The 21,811-nt window shown below is 45.1% G+C and overlaps 1 protein-coding gene across 1 annotated transcript in view; it reads left to right on the forward strand.

Annotated features, from left to right (window-relative positions):
• The window catches only part of KCNIP4 (potassium voltage-gated channel interacting protein 4), a 376,534-nt gene that overhangs the window by 311,978 nt on the left and 42,745 nt on the right, over window positions 1-21,811 (forward strand). The window contains exon 4 of the mRNA XM_088450597.1: window positions 20,578-20,648. Within this exon, the coding sequence (XP_088306723.1) occupies window positions 20,578-20,648 (71 nt within the window). The remainder of the gene's footprint in view (window positions 1-20,577; window positions 20,649-21,811) is intronic.

Below are 21,811 nucleotides of genomic sequence, written 5' to 3' on the forward strand. Positions count from 1 at the left end.
ATAAGTGCTCCTTCCCTAATACTACCATTTTCCGCTGCAAACTAAATCTAGGTGCTCTTGCACCAAATAAGACACACAGTGGGACTAATGCTTATTTTGCAATGAGTCCTGGCAATTTTGTGCATCATAAATCATCCCCATTGTTTTTTTATCATACTAGGGGTATATTTACTAAAGTGCGGGTTTTTAGAAGTGGAGTTGTTGCCCATTGCAACTAATCAGATTCTAGCTATTATCTTCTAGAACAGAGGTTCCCAACCACAAACCTCAAGGCACACTAACAGTCCAGGTTTTAAGGATAGCCATACTTGAGCACAAGTGACTTAATTAGTACCTCAGTTATTTTGATTTAACCATCTGTGCACAATCATGGATATCACTAAAACCAGGACTGTTAGTGTGCCTTGAGGACCGAGGTTGGGAATCACTGTTGTAGAAGGTGCTAGATAAATGCTAAATACAATCTGATTGGTTGCTATGGTCAACAACTCCACTTCTAAAAACCTGCACAATAGTAAATAAACCCCCTTAGTGTCTTGTTATGTAATCTTAACAACCCAGAAGCCCTGCTTCCCTCTGCCAGACACACGCCTTGTCCAACAAGGTGAGGCCAGGTACAGCACAGAGGAATGGTAATATGGCAGAGAGCGGGCAAAGAGCCAGCAAACATAACCACCTGAGCTGCTCATCACCTGCACAGAGAGATAGCATACTGTAAGAAAACATCTAGCTTCCCATGCAATACACCATTAATAACATTTTTGAGGTTACTGTTCCTTTAAACTAGGGGTGAGCGGGTTCGGATTTCTGAAATCCGAACCCCCCCGAGCCCCCCCGATCCGAGTCCGATCCGAATCAGGCTCGACTTTTCCCGCCTGACTCGGATCTGAAATCGAGGCAAAACGTCATCATCCCGCCTTCCGAGTCTCGCGGGTTTTGGATCCTATATAAGGTACCCGCGTCGGCGCCATTTTCTCACTCGGCTGTGGACAGTGAAGAGGGAGGGTGGGAGTTAGGGCTGTGTAGTGTAGTGTAGTGCTGCTGTTGTCCACTACTTCAAAGTCCTTAGGGGCTGGCTGTGTTGTGCTGTGCTGCTGTTGTTAATAGGGGCTGTGTCCACTACTTCAAAGTCCATAGGGGCTGGCTGGACTGTGTTGTGCAGTCAGTTCTCCATAGGGGCTGTGTCCACTCCAAAGTCCTGTGCAGTGTCCCAGTCCTAAAGGGGTGCTGTAGTGTTGTACAGGGGGTGCTCTGTCCATCAGGGGTGCTCCCCCCAAGTGCTAAAAAAATAATATATTTTCTATGTTTGTGAATTGTGTGCGCAGTAGCCGCACGTGCATCAACAAAGTAGTGCCAAGCGTGCGCCTGTGTCATAAGTAAAGGGCCGGCTGGCTTGACCGTTAAGGGTGCTGTAACCCCCGAAAGTACACTCCAGTCCAAACCAAAAAAAAAATTATTTTCTGTGTTTGTGAATTGTGTGCGCAGTAGCCGCACGTGCATCAACAAAGTAGTGCCAAGCGTGCGCCTGTGTCATAAGTAAAGGGCCGGCTGGCTTGACCGTTAAGGGTGCTGTAACCCCCGAAAGTACACTCCAGTCCAAACCAAAAAAAAAATTATTTTCTGTGTTTGTGAATTGTGTGCGCAGTAGCCGCACGTGCATCAACAAAGTAGTGCCAAGCGTGCGCCTGTGTCATAAGTAAAGGGCCGGCTGGCTTGACCGTTAAGGGTGCTGTAACCCCCGAAAGTACACTCCAGTCCAAACCAAAAAAAAAATTATTTTCTGTGTTTGTGAATTGTGTGCGCAGTAGCTGCACGTGCATCAACAAAGTAGTGCCAAGCGTGCGCCTGTGTCATAAGTAAAGGGCCAGCTGGCTTGACCGTTAAAGGGTGCTGTAACCCCCAAAGTACACTCCAAACCAAAAAAAAATAAATTTTCTGTGTTTGTGAATTGTGTGCGCAGTAGCCGCACGTGCATCAACAAAGTAGTGCCAAGCGTGCGCCTGTGTCATAAGTAAAGGGCTGGCTGGCTTGACCGTTAAGGGTGCTGTAACCCCCGAAAGTACACTCCAGTCCAAACCAAAAAAAAAATTATTTTCTGTGTTTGTGAATTGTGTGCGCAGTAGCCGCACGTGCATCAACAAAGTAGTGCCAAGCGTGCGCCTGTGTCATAAGTAAAGGGCCGGCTGGCTTGACCGTTAAGGGTGCTGTAACCCCCGAAAGTACACTCCAGTCCAAACCAAAAAAAAAATTATTTTCTGTGTTTGTGAATTGTGTGCGCAGTAGCCGCATGTGCATCAACAAAGTAGTGCCAAGCGTGCGCCTGTGTCATAAGTAAAGGGCCGGCTGGCTTGACCGTTAAAGGGTGCTGTAACCCCCAAAGTACACTCCAGTCCAAACCAAAAAAAAAATTATTTTCTGTGTTTGTGAATTGTGTGCGCAGTAGCCGCACGTGCATCAACAAAGTAGTGCCAAGCGTGCGCCTGTGTCATAATTAAAGGGCCGGCTGGCTTGACCGTTAAGGGTGCTGTAACCCCCGAAAGTACACTCCAGTCCAAACCAAAAAAAAAATTATTTTCTGTGTTTGTGAATTGTGTGCGCAGTAGCCGCACGTGCATCAACAAAGTAGTGCCAAGCGTGCGCCTGTGTCATAAGTAAAGGGCCGGCTGGCTTGACCGTTAAGGGTGCTGTAACCCCCGAAAGTACACTCCAGTCCAAACCAAAAAAAAAATTATTTTCTGTGTTTGTGAATTGTGTGCGCAGTAGCCGCACGTGCATCAACAAAGTAGTGCCAAGCGTGCGCCTGTGTCATAAGTAAAGGGCCGGCTGGTTTGACCGTTAAAGGGTGCTGTAACCCCCGAAAGTACACTCCAGTCCAAACCAAAAAAAAAATTATTTTCTGTGTTTGTGAATTGTGTGCGCAGTAGCCGCACGTGCATCAACAAAGTAGTGCCAAGCGTGCGCCTGTGTCATAAGTAAAGGGCCGGCTGGCTTGACCGTTAAAGGGTGCTGTAACCCCCAAAGTACACTCCAAACCAAAAAAAAATAAATTTTCTGTGTTTGTGAATTGTGTGCGCAGTAGCCGCACGTGCATCAACAAAGTAGTGCCAAGCGTGCGCCTGTGTCATAAGTAAAGGGCCGGCTGGCTTGACCGTTAAAGGGTGCTGTAACCCCCAAAGTACACTCCAAACCAAAAAAAAAAACATTTTCTGTGTTTGTGAATTGTGTGCGCAGTAGCGGCACGTGCATCAACAAAGTAGTGCCAAGCGTGCGCCTGTGTCATAAGTAAAGGGCCGGCTGGCTTGACCGTTAAAGGGTGCTGTAACCCCCAAAGTACACTCCAAACCAAAAAAAAATAAATTTTCTGTGTTTGTGAATTGTGTGCGCAGTAGCCGCACGTGCATCAACAAAGTAGTGCCAAGCGTGCGCCTGTGTCATAAGTAAAGGGCCGGCTGGCTTGACCGTTAAGGGTGCTGTAACCCCCGAAAGTACACTCCAGTCCAAACCAAAAAAAAAATTATTTTCTGTGTTTGTGAATTGTGTGCGCAGTAGCCGCACGTGCATCAACAAAGTAGTGCCAAGCGTGCGCCTGTGTCATAAGTAAAGGGCCGGCTGGCTTGACCGTTAAGGGTGCTGTAACCCCCGAAAGTACACTCCAGTCCAAACCAAAAAAAAAATTATTTTCTGTGTTTGTGAATTGTGTGCGCAGTAGCCGCACGTGCATCAACAAAGTAGTGCCAAGCGTGCGCCTGTGTCATAAGTAAAGGGCCGGCTGGCTTGACCGTTAAGGGTGCTGTAACCCCCGAAAGTACACTCCAGTCCAAACCAAAAAAAAAATTATTTTCTGTGTTTGTGAATTGTGTGCGCAGTAGCCGCATGTGCATCAACAAAGTAGTGCCAAGCGTGCGCCTGTGTCATAAGTAAAGGGCCGGCTGGCTTGACCGTTAAAGGGTGCTGTAACCCCCAAAGTAAACTCCAGTCCAAACCAAATTAAAAATTATTTTCTGTGTTTGTGAATTGTGTGCGCAGTAGCCGCACGTGCATCAACAAAGTAGTGCCAAGCGTGCGCCTGTGTCATAAGTAAAGGGCCGGCTGGCTTGACCGTTAAGGGTGCTGTAACCCCCGAAAGTACACTCCAGTCCAAACCAAAAAAAAAATTATTTTCTGTGTTTGTGAATTGTGTGCGCAGTAGCCGCACGTGCATCAACAAAGTAGTGCCAAGCGTGCGCCTGTGTCATAAGTAAAGGGCCGGCTGGCTTGACCGTTAAAGGGTGCTGTAACCCCCAAAGTACACTCCAAACCAAAAAAAAAATTATTTTCTGTGTTTGTGAATTGTGTGCGCAGTAGCCGCATGTGCATCAACAAAGTAGTGCCAAGCGTGCGCCTGTGTCATAAGTAAAGGGCCGGCTGGCTTGACCGTTAAAGGGTGCTGTAACCCCCAAAGTAAACTCCAGTCCAAACCAAATTAAAAATTATTTTCTGTGTTTGTGAATTGTGTGCGCAGTAGCCGCACGTGCATCAACAAAGTAGTGCCAAGCGTGCGCCTGTGTCATAAGTAAAGGGCCGGCTGGCTTGACCGTTAAGGGTGCTGTAACCCCCGAAAGTACACTCCAGTCCAAACCAAAAAAAAAATTATTTTCTGTGTTTGTGAATTGTGTGCACAGTAGCCGCACGTGCATCAACAAAGTAGTGCCAAGCGTGCGCCTGTGTCATAAGTAAAGGGCCGGCTGGCTTGACCGTTAAGGGTGCTGTAACCCCCGAAAGTACACTCCAGTCCAAACCAAAAAAAAAAATATTTTCTGTTTGTGAATTGTGTGCGCAGTAGCCGCACGTGCATCAACAAAGTAGTGCCAAGCGTGCGCCTGTGTCATAAGTAAAGGGCCGGCTGGCTTGACCGTTAAAGGGTGCTGTAACCCCCGAAAGTACACTCCAGTCCAAACCAAAAAAAAATAAATTTTCTGTGTTTGTGAATTGTGTGCGCAGTAGCCGCACGTGCATCAACAAAGTAGTGCCAAGCGTACGCCTGTGTCATAAGTAAAGGGCCGGCTGGCTTGACCGTTAAAGGGTGCTGTAACCCCCAAAGTACACTCCAAACCAAAAAAAAAAAATTTTCTGTGTTTGTGAATTGTGTGCGCAGTAGCCGCACGTGCATCAACAAAGGAGCAGCGCCAAGCGTGCACCTGTGTCCCATAAGTAAAGAGCCGGCTGGCTCATTTCTTAAAGGCTGGTGTAACCCACAAAGTGCACTACTCTCCAGCAAAAATAAAAAAATATTTTCTGCGTTTAGCCGCACGTATATATATCAAATCGATATAACATAAAAGGAGGACCAAACTTTCTCCGATAAAAATAAAATAGAGAAAGATCAAGAACCACTTCCTCCTAGTGCTGAAGCTGCTGCCACTAGTCATGACATAGACGATAACATGCCATCAACGTCGTCTGCCAAGGCCGATGCCCAATGTCATAGTAGAGGGAACATACCATCCCAAATGACAAAGTTCAGGAAAATGACCTTGAAAAAAACATTTAAATCATCTGAAGAGAAACGTAAACTTGCCAATATGCCATTTACGACACGGAGTGGCAAGGAACGGCTAAGGTCGATCCCTAGTATGTTCATGACTAGTGGTTCAGCTTCACATGGCGATGGAAGCCCTCCTCCCACTAAAAAAATCAAAAGAGTTAAGCTGGCAAAAGCACAGCGAAGAACTGTGCTTTCTAAGAAGATATCACAAATCCCCAAGGAGAGTCCAAGTGTGGTGGTGGTTGCGATGCCTGACCTTCCCAGCACTGGACGGGAAGAGGTGGCTCTTTCCACCATTTGCACGCCCCCTGCAAGTGCTGAAAGGAGCACCCACAGTCCACTTGCTGATATGCAAATTGAAGATGTCACTGTTGAAGTACAACAGGATGAGGATACTGGTGTAGCTGGCGCTGAGGAGGAAGTTGGCGAGGAGGATTCTGATGGTGATGTGGTTTGTTTAAATCAGGCTCCGGGGGAGACAGTTGTTGTCCGTGGGATGAAAAAGCCCATCACGGTCATGCCTGGGCAGAAGACCAAACATTCCACCTCTTTGGTCTGGCAATATTTCTATCCAAATCCGGACAACAACTGTCTTGCCATATGTACCATATGTAAAGGTGAAATAAGTAGGTGTAGGGATGTCAACCACCTAGGAACATCCTCCCTTATACGGCACCTGCAGCGCGTTCATAAAAAGTTACTGTCAAGTTCAGAAACTTTGGCTAAGACCGTAAGCAGTCCAGGGACACCTAAATCCCGTTGTCCTGTTGTATCCAAGCGCCTGCAAACCACACCGTCAACTCCCTCCTCGTCAATTTCCTCCTTAGTCAGGATCGGAAGTAGTCCTGCAGGCCATGTCACTGGCATGACTGACTCTCCTATCCGGGATTCCTCCGGAGGATCCTGCATTGCTACGCCTACTGCTGCCGCTGCTGCTGTTGCTGCTGCTGGGAGTCGTTCATCATCCCAGAGAGGAAGTAGGAACACCACTACTTTTACTAAACAATTGACGCTCCAACAGTCCTTAGCGAGGAGGATGAAGTACGACAGCAGTCATCCTGAAGCAAAACGTATAACTGAGGCCTTGACTGCTATGTTGGTGTTAGACGTGCGTCCGGTATCCGCCATTAGTGCAGTGGGATTTAGACAATTGATGGAGGTAGTGTGTCCCCGGTTCCAAATCCCGTCTAGATTCCACTTCACTAGGCAGGCGATACCGAGACTGTACAGAAACGTCAGAAAAAGTGTCCTCAGTGTCCTGAAAAATGCCGTTGTACACAATGTCCACTTAACCACGGACATGTGGACAAGTGGAACAGGGCAGACTAAGGACTATATGACTGTGACAGCCCACTGGGTAGATGTATCACCTTACGCAGCAACAGCAGCAGCGTCACCAGTAGCAGCATCTCAGAAACACCATCTCGTTACAAGGCAGGCTACGCTGTGTATCACCGGTTTCAGTAAGAGGCACACCGCCGACAACCTCTTAGAGAAACTGAGGGAAATCATCGCCCAGTGGCATACCCCACTTAGACTCTCCTGGGGATTTGTGATATCTGACAACGCCACCAATATTGTGCGGGCATTACATCTGGGCAAATTCCAGCACGTCCCATATTTTGCTCACACAATAAACTTGGTGGTGCAGAATTTTCTGAAAAGCGACAGGGGTGTGCAGGAGACGCTTTGGGTGGCCCGAAAAATTTCTGGCCACTTTCGCCATTCAGCGACTGCGTGCCGAAGACTGGAGCGCCAGCAAACACTCTTGAACCTGCCCCGCCATCACCTGAAGCAAGAGGTCGTGACGCGGTGGAACTCAACCCTCTATATGCTTCAGAGGATGGAGGAGCAGCAAAAGGCCATACAAGCCTATACATCCACCTATGACATAGGCAAAGGAGGGGGTATGCACCTGACTCAAGCGCAGTGGAGAATGATTTCCGTGTTGTGCAAGGTTCTCCAGCCCTTCCAACTTGCCACACGTGAAGTCAGTTCAGACACTGCCAGCTTGAGTCAGGTCATTCCCCTCATCAGGCTTTTGCAGAAGCAGCTGGAGAAAGTGAAGGAGCTAAGACGGAGCGATTCCGCTCGGCATGTGGGACTTGTGGATGAAGCCCTTCATTCGCTTTGCCAGGATTCCAGGGTGGTCAATATGTTGAAATCAGACCACTACATTTTGGCCACCGTGCTCGATCCTAGGTTTAAAGCCTATGTGGTGTCTCTCTTTCCGGCCGACACAAGCCTGCAGAGGTGCAAAGACCTGCTGGTGAACACTGTCAGCTGAAGCGGAACGTGACACGTCAACGGCTCCTTCTTCATTTTCTCCCGCAACTGGGGCTGCCAGGAAAAAACTTAGGTATCCTAAGCAACCCGCTGGCGGTGATGCAGGGCAGGCAGGACCAAGTTTGGACATCTGGTCCGGACTGAAGGACCTGGCAACAATTTCGGACATGTCTACTGTCACTGCATATGATACTGTCACCATTGACAGAATGGTGGAGGATTACATCGGTGACAGCATCCAAGTAGGCATGTCAGACAGTCCATACCTGTACTGGCAGGAAAAAGAGGCAATTTGGAGGCCCCTGTACAAACTGGCTCTATTTTACCTGAGTTGCCCCCCCTCCAGTGTGTACTCCGAAAGAGTGTTTAGTGCAGCCGGGAACCTTGTCAGCGAAAGGCATAGGAGGTTGCTTCCACAGAATGTGGAGAAGATGATGTTCATCAAAATGAATTATCAGCTCTTCCAGGGAGACCAGCCTCCAGAAGGTACAGAGGGACCTGTGGTGGTGGATTCAAGTGGGGACGAGTTAATACTTTGTGAGGATGAGGATGTACACACTGAAGAGGGTGAGGAATCGGTGGATGAGGAGGATGAGGATGACATCTTGCCTCCGTAGAGCCAGTTTGTGCAGGGACACATTAATTGCCAGCTTGTTTTGTGGGGGCCCAAACGAACCAATCATTTCAGCCACAGTTGTGTGGCAGACCCTGGCGCTGAAATGATTGGTTTGTTAAAGTGTGCATGTCCTGTTTATACAACATAAGGGTGGGTGGGAGGGCCCAAGGACAATTCCATCTTGCACCTCTTTTTTTTCTTTGCATTATGTACAGTTTGGGGCCTAGTTTTTCAAACTGCCATCCTGTCTGCCACTGCAGTTTCACGCCTAGATGGGTCACGTGTTTGTGCTGCCCACTCGTGTCGCTTAGCATAGTCATCCAGCTACCTCGGTGCAACCTTTTGGCCATAAAAACAATATTGTGAGGTGTTCAGAATAGACTGGAAATGAGTGGAAATTAATGTTATTGAGGTTAATAATAGCATAGGAGCAGAAAAACCTACAAATTCTGTGATTTTAGCTGTTTTTATGCTTTTTTTCAAAAAAATACAGATCCAAAACACAAAACCCAGAACCCAAAACACGGAAGGGTGGTTTTGGCAAAACCAATCCAGATCCAAAACACGAAGAAAGATCCAGATCCAAAACCAAAACACAAAACACGAAAAGTGGCCGGTGCACACCCCTACTTTAAACTGACTTTTTGTTGTTGGATGTAGCTGGGAACCTTTATATAGAGAAGTATCCAGTGAATTATGATTGGAAGTTATCTACACCACCCAATCAGACAGGGCTTATCCAGGGAAGGCCAGGTGGTGAGGGCTGAATGGTGTGACAGCCCCCATCTCCAAGGTAATACCTGCCCCATAGAAGCCAGTGTAATTCCCTACTGTGTCCTCCAGGAGTGACATTCCCCTCTGTGACCTAGGGGTTGGAGTAGAATTTTACTAATTCTACTCCAATTGCCCTATAGTAACTACAGATGAAACTAAAATAATGTGAAAAGGGTGTGAAAACACCCTTTTTCACTTTATTTTAGTAAAAATAATGTTAATAAATAGAGCCCCAGGAGAGACATTAATAGAGGGATTTCAGTTTACATTCTGTATGGTGACAACCATGACTGTGTTCTACAACAGATTTATGCTTTATATTTCTAACACTTAATTAAAGTGTAATTATTACCATGTACAGTAATTCTAACACCAGAAAATTAAATCTGACAATATGTCAATAATTCACAAGAAGTAAGTTTTGCTCTCTGCGCGCTAAACCAGAAAATGAATTGTGATGTTAATAATAAATTGTGCTCTCTGCCTCCACCTCCTGGCAGATATTGATTGTGCATAGCTGAGAGCACATACTATGACGTATAGAAATGATCGCACAATTTCACATTCCAATTCCTGCATTAGCTTCTGCTTTTAGCTGTTTTGTCATTTTTCTAAAGATTCTAAGTAGAAATGACGGATTAGTTGTGATTTGTCTTATGTTGTGTGACTCAGAGATCTTGTAATTAGCGGAATAGAACACAAGTCTCTGTCTCATCAATTATACTGAACCTGTGGTATCTTATTATGGTGAAGTCGCTAATATGATATATTATTATAACGATGGAGTGTTTCACAGCTAGCCACAGGAGCACACATCATTCAACTAAATAATTCCAATAATTAGTGTGTACTGTGACTGCCCGAACGTTATGGTCAGGAACATCCTGCGTTAAAATCAGTTCATTGGAATTTTCCTCTAAATCTCATTTGTATTATAATAATCTGTCACATTTAGGGGAGATTTAATGAATATGTTATCTCCCACAACTGTGTTTGTTTTCATCCACCATGTTCATCTGAGTGTTTGGGGAGGGGGGGGATTGACTGGTTCAAGCATACCTCCCATCATCTTGTACAGTGAATGCGGGACTGCATGTGCACCTGAAAAGGTTGTTGTCTGTAAAGTTAGACTAAAAACACACAAACATGATAATTATATATATATATACAGGTACAGACACCCAGAAAGCACACAAGTAATGCAGAAGTGGGAATTGATAAAATATCTCATATTGCCGGCTTGTCCAGTAATTGTGAAGAGCGACTTTTGCATATAAACTAAAGCCACAAAAGCAACAGTTCTTAAAATTGTTAAGACTGCAGTCTCAAGACCCACATCAGGAGGCATCAGATACATAGTCACTTTTACAGGTCGCTATTCAAGATATGCAGACATTTATTTATTGAAAAACAAATACCGTATACAGTAATGGGCAAGTTAGAGGCCTATTCATCATGACATAATTATCACTGGTGATAATTATGTTTTAAACTTGCTGCGAGTTTAAAAAATGTTTTGGAGGAATTCATCATGCCTCATTCATCATGCCTCATTCATCATGCCTCATTCATCATGCCTCCCTCTGATTTTTTTGCATAGTCAGCTATTCGGTAAAGTGACACTTTTCCCCATGTAGCTGAGTTATCCATAAGGATTTCCTCACTGCTGCATGATTCTGCCTCCCTCTCTATACCCCCGCTGTGTCTCACCTCCTCCCCCTGCGTCATCCAGTGTCCGGCCATAACCCCCCTGCGGCCACCACGGGTATCTGATCAGGCCCCCCTATAGGTGTCCAATACACCCCCTCCCCCCTACGGGTGTCCGATCCAGCCCCCCTCCGGCCCCCACGGGTGTCTGATCCAGCCCCCTTCCCTCGCGAGTGTCCAATTCCCCGCGGCTTTCTGATCCTCCCCACGCACCCGCTGCATTCTCTACCCCCGACTCACCCATCTTCTGCCGGTCCGGGCCACATGTCAGTGGTGCAATGCAGACACAGCAGGGAGGGATCTTAATAGATCCCTCTGCTGTGGCTGGCATGTAAATCTTCACAGGCTGCTGTGTAAACGCCATGTCAGGATAGCATTCAGTAACATCATCAAGTTCCGAAAAAAATGCTTTTTCGCAATTTGATGAATGGCCCTGACACTTGCTTTTTACAAATGTACATTTTCACCTGCTTTTGTACAAAATAAGTGATGATGAATAGGTCCCTTTGTAACAATGACAAGTACCAAATTTCAGTGAAATCCATTCATATTTATAAGTAACACTGGAGATGAATTCACAAGACACAAAATAGCGAACTTTTAAAAAAATAGAGTAAAGGTGCGTATCCACTACTAGATATACAAACAAGAGCACGATTACGACATTGCAATCGTGCTCTCGTTTGTATATCTAGTGGTGTGTCTAGACTGAACGTTAATTTTTTCAGTCTAGGCAGATCAAGACCCGGATCTCTCTGCTGCTCTTGCTGCCACCTGACCTCTCTGCAATACACGGGAAGGGAAACAAACAGTCACAGCCTGATGACGCTGGACACTCACATGTTGTAGGTGCTTTCTACTGCTCCCCGTACATGCTGACCATGACGGGATCGTCAGGTTGACCAGCATGTACGGGCGATGATAGATGGCAAAAATGACCAGTGGGCGTTTTTACATGCCTGATTTGCAGGCAATTGCACAATAATGACGTCGTTATCCTGCAATCACCCGTTGAAATCGCCTAGTGGATACCCCCCTTAACTGAAAGGAAGAACTGAACCCTGACTGAAATGATCAGATGTATGCTAAATTCCAGATTACTGTACATGAAAAAGACTGGTGTAAAAGAGCAATGAAATCTACTTACTTACAGCAGAGATTATTCTCCTTCGTGTTAAAGGATACTTCATATTAAAGGATACTTCATATAAACTCTGTCATGGTGGGAAACTTAATGTAAATGCATCACAGTTTTTAGGTACAAAGCATTTGTTTCTATTCCTGGAGAAAAATGCTGCAAGCTATAGAAACCTGAGCAGTGGAAGAGATTTTTGTTGTATACAGTGACAGTTTCAAAGGATATAGAATACTAGATCCAAGAACAGATAATGTGACTATTAGCACTAGCATGACTTTTATTGCAGACCTAAGAGAGGATGTGATGGCTCCACTAGACTTAGGTATGGAGGAGAAATACAGCACTAAACAGATCACCAATGCATCTTTGAACAAGCTACTGAGATTATTGTAAGGTCAGACACCAGCCATGAGAGCACACAGTCAAGAACAGACCATGAAGTAAAGCGTTCAACAAGGGTCAATAAAGATAAGTCACCTGGACACCTCTTATACAAGGCAAATTCAATTAACACACGCGGACCAATATAATGGGATGAAATGCATCATCTTTCAGAAGGGGAAGCCAACAGACAGACAAAAGTGTCAGGGCAGGGGAAAAGCTATAGGCTGCAAGTAGATGGTAAAAGACAAGTGTAACTGTAACACCGATGACAAAGTTGAACAATGCAAAGTTTCTACCTGGAGAAAGACATTACATTACAAGCTTCTAAGAAAAATGGATTTAACAGACTAACGGATCTATTTAATAAATATAAAAACTGCTTTCCTCCAGCATTATAGTTGAAAAAGCCTAGAATATAATTTCTCTTTAATTAGTAAAGTGAAAAGTGCGGATAAATCACTTATTTCTCTGCCTTATCCTTTCTCAATTCTGTTCCTGCAGCCCCCATTGGTTTTAATGGGGGGCTGTGCAGTAACAGTATTTATATAGAAGAGAGAAGCATTTCTCATCTTTTTGAGAAACGTAACGTCATATCTGGATGGTGTTATGTCTTTTTTTCCCCATCCGAAGTGCTGCAAAGCTGGGACTGAGGTGTAGGAAAGCCGGGATGAGATTCTCCTGCCAATCTCTCCCCGGCTTCCTGTGCAGTCCACAACAAATCAGTAAGCAGTCGGCAGCAGCGCCCATATGCAGCCCCCTGTACAGCTATAAAAAGTGCCGGCTGCTTTCGTAATATCACAGCTAATCAGCCCCTTAATAATCTCAACCAGCTACCTGGTACTACCTGGAATCTGCAATGATGTGCCAGGAGATGTGCCAGGAGAGTGGAGCGGAGAGGCTGGCACAGGACTCCTGGCAGCCTGGGACTCTGCAGCAGCCTCCAGCAGTCGGAGTCTGAGCCGGCGCATGCACAGTATTAAAAAAAATTAATATATGTGAAATATTCACTAATATTCCTTTATTTTATGTTACGAGGTTTTACATGTTCTGGTCACAATAAAATGTATTCTACAATCTGCCCTGTATGTTGATGCTCTGGCAGATAAGCATATATTGCAACAGCAGCATCAGATTGATCTAGGGGCCTGATTCAGAGCCGCTCATAAGCGGCCGCTCGTTCGTTCCTATCGATGTTCGCACAACTGCGCATGCGTACGGATTTTAATACGCATGCGCGAACCAGTCAGTGCAGCCGAAAATCGTGTGCTCGATAAATAGCGAATGCCTTGTATTTTGAGTGACAGAATGAGGCGTATGTGGGTGGTAACAGGGGAAGGTGCTTGAAAACGGGGAGTGAAGATCCGAACGCAGGCGTGCTTAAAGGTCAAAACGGGCATTTTAAGGGTGTGCATAATTAACAAAGCAGCGTCATTGACCACGTCACTGGGTTATTTTATAGTCAGAACTGCTCGCATGATTGTGGTAGGAAAAACCAACCACAAGAATAGCGAGCAGTTCAGACGCCTTTCGATGTACTCGATTAATCTAATAAATAGCGGACATGACGTATGATGCGAGCGGCCAGGGGGCGTTTTTTTCAATATTACGTTCGCATGTTTTGTTCGCTCATTCAGACATAGAGGCGTGAACAGACCGCAAAAAGCGAACGGTTCATTTAAATAGCCAGCCCCTTTTTCTGAACGAGCGAGCGCAAATAGCGTCCGGCTCTGAATCAGGCCCTAGGTCTCCCACATTTGCTCAAACAGTGGAGCCTGTCAGCAGCCCTAGCACATGTGCATGTTGCTGTTATAAACCAAGGTGCAAGTTGAAGTACAATTCCTTAGTGTGTTTATACATTTATTATTTATTTATTACCAGTTATTTATAAAGCGCACACATTTCCACAGTGCTTTACAGAGAATATTTGGCCATTCAGACGCCCACCAGCCATTCATAAGACGCTCACTTGCACACGTCATCTCCTGAAAGTGCATGAAAATATTGGTACATCGAGCACCATCAGATGCGATCGCAGCACTTGAGGTTGACTATACCTGGCCGCAAGCACTTCGATCCCTTCAGTGTGAAAAACAACCAGGTGATGTGTACAATGACGCTCCCTGTTAATTATGCACGCCTATGTAACGGTGTTGAAACACACAGGCACGCCTGCGTCCATACTTCCACTCCCGTTTCTAGTGGCCAGCCCATTACCACCCACAAACGGCCTCTCCTGTCACTCATTCAACTGGGCTGTCTATTCTGAGCGAGCGAGCGCTTCCTGATCTGTCGCAGTGGTTCGCGCACGCGCAATGTGATGCATACGCATGCGCAGAATGCAAACATCGGCCAGCAACGAGCGATCGCATCCTAGCAAGCAGGTCTGAATCAGGTCCATAGTGCGAATGAGTTGCTTGTGGGTTCTGTCCTGTGGACTTTGTACTCTCTGCGTTTATGTGATCACACAGAGGACCTCATTCAGAGTCTCTTGCTAGATGCGATCGATTGCCCCCAGCATATGCAAATTTGTCAAAGTGACACCACTGGAATCGATCGCTCGCCAAGGCATAAGCACGCCCACCATGTCTTAGCAAGCGGCCAGCATACGCCCAATCGCACAGGCAGAGCTGCCCATCAGCACATGTCATCTCCAGGACATGTATATTGGTACATCAAGGACAATCGGAAGCGATCGCACTGCCTGTGGTTGTCTTACCCTACCACATACACTGCGAGGACTTCAGGGTAAAAAACAGGCATGTGACGTGTACTATGACGCTGTGTGTTAATTAAGCACGCCTCTAAAACGGCATTGAAACACTCAGGCACGCCTGTGTTCACACCTCCACTCCCCCGTTATTAGTGTCCTGCCCCTGTTACCACCCACAAACGGCCTTTCCTGTCACTCATTTCACTGGGCTGTCTTTGCTAGATGAGCGAGCGGCCTACGATCGCACAGAGTAGTTCACGCACGCGCAGAACGAAGCGTACACAAACCATCGGGCCGCTTGCGAGCGCACAGCGCTAGCGAGAGAATGAGGTCCATAGTCTACCTGGAGCTGTGGAGTTTACGCTGTAAGACCTCCTACAGTTTGATGATGTCACAGAATGTTTCTCAGGAGCACAGTCAACATGCTCCTACTAGTACATGGGATATTCCCTCTCATTAGTACTCATGATTATTTCTACCTGCTCAGAAGATGGCTCTTATCACTGAAACTGAACATCATGCAGACATGTAAAAGGTAAATATAAAATAAACTATATAGCTGCAACAATCAATAAATTAAACATACTGTACATGTATTTATATGTTTGATCAGATAGCAAGGGTCACTTTTGAAAGTGCAAATTACCTTCTGTGATGGCGTGAACCTATTATTGCACATATGCAGCTGATCTGATGTACCATGCATGGATTTGCCAGTCAAGATGGTGGCTTCTGTGGGGGTTCCAAATGATGCGCCCTTCAATGGGCGTATCAGGGGCTTTCGCACAGGCTAGGGGCTCTCAATCACCTCATTATGCACCCACATGTAAAATAACAATATTAGATTTTAAGACTGTTTGGAGAAGTCACATTAAGAAGTGCAGAGAATATTTTTTACTCATCTTTGTTGGTGCAGAAATCTGACCTTGAATTATACTTCCAATGAGACACTTTCTGTAACTTCCAGGCACGCTTTATACAGGAAAGCAAATTCCTAGGAGCATGTTGTAATAAAACCTAGAAATGTAACACATGTAATAATGACAGTCTGGACATCCCCTCTCAGGGTCATTTAATGACGTTAGTAAGGTTAAACTGAGCAGTATTTCAGAAGAAGTAGTGAAAAAAATGAAGTTATGGGGATGATCCAGAAGAATGACTAAACAGTGACTTGTTACTCTTTATACAGTGTCATGTGCATTTCCAGCTGGGCCAGTGATCCTGAAACAGTTTGTGCAGAGCTTTTTTATAGGGGCAACCCCAAAGAAAAGATTGGGAGTGTTCACCTTGTTATGTCCATCGGTGCTGATATATTGAAATAGATTCCAGGGAGGCTGTGCTACCAAGAGGTGCTACTAAGCACATCGCCCACATTACTAACTCAGCAAACCTTGGAGCACTACAATCCCCAGTATGTCATGTATCCTGAATTTGATTATAAAGGCGTTGTTTTCATTTTAAATACGCAGTCAATAAATATGTACAGTGCAGCTGATCTATACTGCAAAATAAGGACTTTGGGGCTGACATAGAGATGTATGGTAATGCCACCACTGTTGCAAATTTGTACGCGATGGATTTGCGAAATGTCACAGCCGTTGGGATTTGTATTGAGACTCACACCGGCGGCTTCGCAAAATCAAGCAGCTGCGTATATGAAGTCGTGGTCACAGATCAGTCAATTATCGGACTGCTGAGTAATCCAATGGTTTACGCAGAATGGCCACAGGAACTGAGACGCTGGCGCCATTTTTACTACGTATGGGATCACAGGTGCAGGTTGAGATAACAGAAAAAAAGAGATTTGCCCCCCAGCACACTGCAGCAAAAACAATACTTAAATCCTACATGATAATAGTGATTCAGATGTATTAGTTACATACATTTGCAAATATATGAATAAGCGCCAGGCCCATCGTCAAGGCTCCTCTATACTGACGTCCCTAACATTAAGGGGTTCACGTCCGAGAAGCAAGGCACCCCAAAAAAATTCCAGCCAAGGACCATCCCCAGGGCATCACACGAAAAAGGGAAAAAGGTGATAGTGAAGTGTAAAGAAAAGATGTGTAAGTATAAATCAATAAGTGTTAATGAAATGAGAAAGAATTAAAATTACATAAATAATATACAAACAAATAGAAAAGTGATAAAAGTATTCTATGTGAATTAAGTGGTGAAGCCATGAGAAAGGTCCAGTCAGAACCCCCCGGGGGCTCCACTCCCAAACGCTCACCCCAAAATAATTATTGCTACATAATGGTAGCACCCACTCTGGGTCATATAATTACAATTGGTGTACTGCATGATAACAGTACATATATAAGCCGAGAGCTAACTTACCTTGGAGGTACCCCAAAAAACCTCCACATGGCACTACAAGGATCAGCACATCCTCCTAATGCTGACTCCCTTCATGCCTCTCCAAATTGCAAAAAAATATGGTAGCTGCTCAAATCAGCTCAATTGCATAACACAGGTGCTTGTAAAGGGCGGGTTTTACACTGAACACAGAAAAAAAGAGATTTGCCCCCCAACACACTGCAGCAAAAACAATACTTAAATCCTACATGATAATAGTGATTCAGAGGTATTAGTTACATACATTTGCAAATATATGAATAAGCGCCAGGCCAATCGTCAAGGCTCCTCTATACTGGCGTCCCTAACATTAAGGGGTTCACGTCCGAGAAGCAAGGCACCCCCAAAAAATTGTTCAACTGCGTAGACATCTGCATTGTGTCCGTCTCTGAATCAGGACCATTGTCAGGGACAAATCTTGAAAACTTGAATTCAGTGAAATTTGCAAACTATGAAATAGGTCCATTGGGGCAGAATAAAGTGAGCTGCGCACCTGAAAATGTTTTTGTAGGTGACAGAAGTTTACATGTGTAGGGGACACAGGTCTAGAGCCCTGAGAGGCAGCCTATGATGATAATACAGGTGGGATTCCAATACCATCGATCATTCACAGAAATATGGTTTAAGGGGAAAGTGACTGTGTAGCCTAATAACTGCCTACTAGTTCCAGAAGCCCCCCTCCTAGATTGTGCGTGCAGTAGGAGCCTGTGGGCCTAATAACTGCCTACTAGTTCCAGAAGCCCCCCTCCTAGATTGTGCGTGCAGTAGGAGCCTGTGGGCCTAATTCAAAGGTGAATGCAATGTCGATGGTGCACGGTAGCGGCCAATGTTTCCAGCCTGCGTATGCACTTAAGTCGCACTGCTCCTGTGTTACCATTAAAAACAGCAGCAGAGTGAATTTGGAATTTGGGAGGTAACGGGGGATGGCTAGCCAGAGGCGGCCACGTCGTGGTCAGCGATGGTATCTTTTGCCGCAGTTGTGCTGATTCTGGCGGCCATGTTCCGAAGGAGATTCTGCCCCTCCATAGGGCTGGTGCGATGTTGGCTGGTGAGACCAATGTGTGGCTCCTGGTGCGTCTTAGTGAAAACAGCAAAGAATTATTGTCTCAGCCGGCGTACCTCAGAATGATGCCCTCTGGGTGCAGTCTGGGGAGGGGGCATCGATGGGGCACAGTGTAACTCTCTGTGGCCTTACATAGGTCCATCGGAGAGGTCTAGGCTTCATTGACTAAAGTGTTATGTAAATTAACATTATACATGAATTACAACTGTTTGTTTGCTAGCCTTGTTTAAAGTCTTAAACATGTTTAGCACATACAGTCAAGTGCATAAATATTGGGACATTGACAGAATTTTCATATTTTGGCCTCTATTCAACACCACAATGACTTTGAAATGAAACAAACAAGATGTACTTTAACTGCAGACTTTCAGATTTAATTTGAGGGTAATTACATCCAAATCAGGCGAACGGTGTAGGAATTACAACGGTTTCTATATGTGCCTCCCACTTTTTAAGGGGCCAAAAGTAATTGGACAAACTAAACAATCCTAAATCTAACTTTCACTTTTTAATACTTTGTTGCAAATCCTTTGCAGGCAATTACAGCCTGAAGTCTGAAACGCATAGACATCATCAGACGCTGGGTTTCATCCCTGGTGATGCTCTGCCAGGCCTCTACTGCAAATGTCTTCAGTTCCTGCTTGTTCTTGGGGCATTTTCCCTTCAGTTTTGTCTTCATCAAGTGAAATGCATGCTCAATCGGATTCAGGTCTGGGGATTGACTTGGCCATAGAATAACATTCCACTTTTTAGCCTTAAAAAACTCTTTGGTTGCTTTTGAGGTATGCTTCAGGTCATTGTCCATCTGCATTGTGAAGCGCCGTCCAATGAGTTCTGAAGCATTTTACTGAATATGAGCATATAATATTGCCCGAAACACTTCAGAATTCATTCTGCTGCTGTTGTCAGCAGTCACATCATCAATAAATACAAGGAAACCAGTTCCATTGGCAGCCATACATGACACTACCACCATCATGCTTCACTGATGAAGTGGTATGTTTTGGATCATGAGCAGTTCCTTTCCTTCTCCATACTCTTCTCTTCCCATCACTCTGGTACAAGTTGATCTTTGTCTCATCTGTCCATAGGATGTTGTTCCAGAACTGTAATGGCTTTTTTAGATGTTGTTTGGCAAACTCTAATCTGGTCTTCCTGTTTTTGTGGCTCACCAATGGTTTACATCTTGTGGTGAACCCTCTATATTCACTCTTGTGAAGTCTTCTCTTGATTGTTGACTTTGACACATATACACCTACCTCCTGGAGAGTGTTCTTGATTTGGCCAACTGTTGTGAAGGGGTTTTTCTTCACCAGGGAAATAATTCTTCTGTCATCCACCACAGTTGTTTTTCGTGGTCTTCCGGGTCTTTTGGTGTTGCTGAGCTCTTCGGTGCGTTCTTTCTTTTTAAGAATGTTCCAAACAGTTGATTTGGCCACACCTAATGTTTTTGCTATCTCTCTGTGATGGGTTTGTTTTGATTTTTCAGCCTAATGATGGCTTGCTTCACTGATAATGACAGCTCTTTGGATCTCATATTGAGAGTCGACAGCAACTGATTCCAAATGCAAATGTCACACCTAGAATCAACTCCAGACCTTTTACCTGCTTAATTGATAATGAAATAATGAGGGAATAGCCCACACCTGTCCATGAAATAGCTTTTGAGTTGATAGTCCCATTACTTTTGGCCCCTTAACAAGTGGGAGGCACATATAGAAACCGTTGTAATTCCTACACCGTTCACCTGATTTGGATGTAATTACCCTCAAATTAAACTGAAATTCTGCAGTTAAAGCACATCTTGTTTGTTTCATTTCAAAGCCATTGTGGTGGTGAATAGAGGCCAAAATATGAAAATTCTATCAATGTCCCAATATTTATGCATCTGACTTTATATCATAGCTGACTGCTTAATTGGGACGTATAATTTGAATGATACAACTTTTGACTTGCTCTTAATGGAATGCGACCATAAAATGTATGCTAATTCCAGGTATTTTTATTTTGTTTGTAGATGCTTCAACATACGCACACTTTCTGTTTAATGCCTTTGACACAGACCACAATGGATCTGTGAGTTTCGAGGTAGGTTGTATCCGATTCCGATATTATACATATAAATGCAGCATGAGCTAAAGAGGACCTGTCACCTTAGTGACCTGCACATTTATTTATTAAGTGCAGTAAGAAATAAATTCACCCACTCGCAGTCCCTCTGGATCCCCCCTAAAGGTAGCACACCTGATATGGAAATAGTGCTCAGCTCCATACAGTACTTCTGCTTAGCCACCTCTTTCTCTTTCCGTTACTGCTCCTGCTGTCCTATTGCTGGGTACACTCTGGGCTGTGAACAAGCCAAGTTAAATCGTCACTAAAATAATGTATCATATACAAATGTGTTTGAAAATAAAGTTAACAACGAGGTTTTACTCTCATTCTGAAGGTGATTGTTAGGCTCGGAACAAAGCTCTGCAAGGTTCCATTGCTGTGGGATATGCGTTAACAATGTGCGCCTATCGCCTCCCATGCACCCCACTGTGCTTATCTAAATTTGCACGGAGATAACTTTGTGTAGCGAAGCCCTGATAGGGTCAGAAGAGGCCCCAGCTCTGCACTGGGATTGGTGCAAGCACCATAATGCCCCTAACTACATTTTACTGCGCATCCATCCGCTAATGCTAAGCAGAGCAGCGGCATCGGGAGGGTTGCCCTGCTTTGCCCACCACCCACCCACCCTACATGTCAATGGAGGTAACACCACAGACCTTAGTGTGTTTAACTTGCATTAAATGCAATGAATGGGAGCAGACAATATTAAAAAAAATACCTACAATGTTTATCAACGTCAGTAAACCCACGTAGGTATGCGGTCACTGGGTCCAATGGGTTTCAATTTCCAACTTGTTTACATGCATTGTGCTAGTGTCAAATTTGATGCCAATGGGTATAAAGCCTACAGCTGGGTACACAATAGACAATATGTCACTGGATCCCGCGGATCGGAGCGACATATCGGGTACATCGATACTCGATATACCCATATGCGTGCTCCCGGGGGTCATTAGCAACATTCCCCGTAGGCCTTACTGCAGGGTTGACGTGGTATGTCACTAACGATGCCAGGCTCAAGGAACACCTGCAACCAGGGGTAGAGAAGTAATGGAGGAGACATCAGTAATGAGAACTGTCCAGCATGTGAGAGTCGCTGCTGGGATAACGCTCTACAGCTCTGGCATTCTCCGACATAT

Source organism: Taudactylus pleione, unplaced genomic scaffold, assembly GCF_031769625.1.
Source record: "Taudactylus pleione unplaced genomic scaffold, aTauple2 ptg000520l, whole genome shotgun sequence".
Classification (NCBI taxonomy): domain Eukaryota; kingdom Metazoa; phylum Chordata; class Amphibia; order Anura; family Myobatrachidae; genus Taudactylus; species Taudactylus pleione.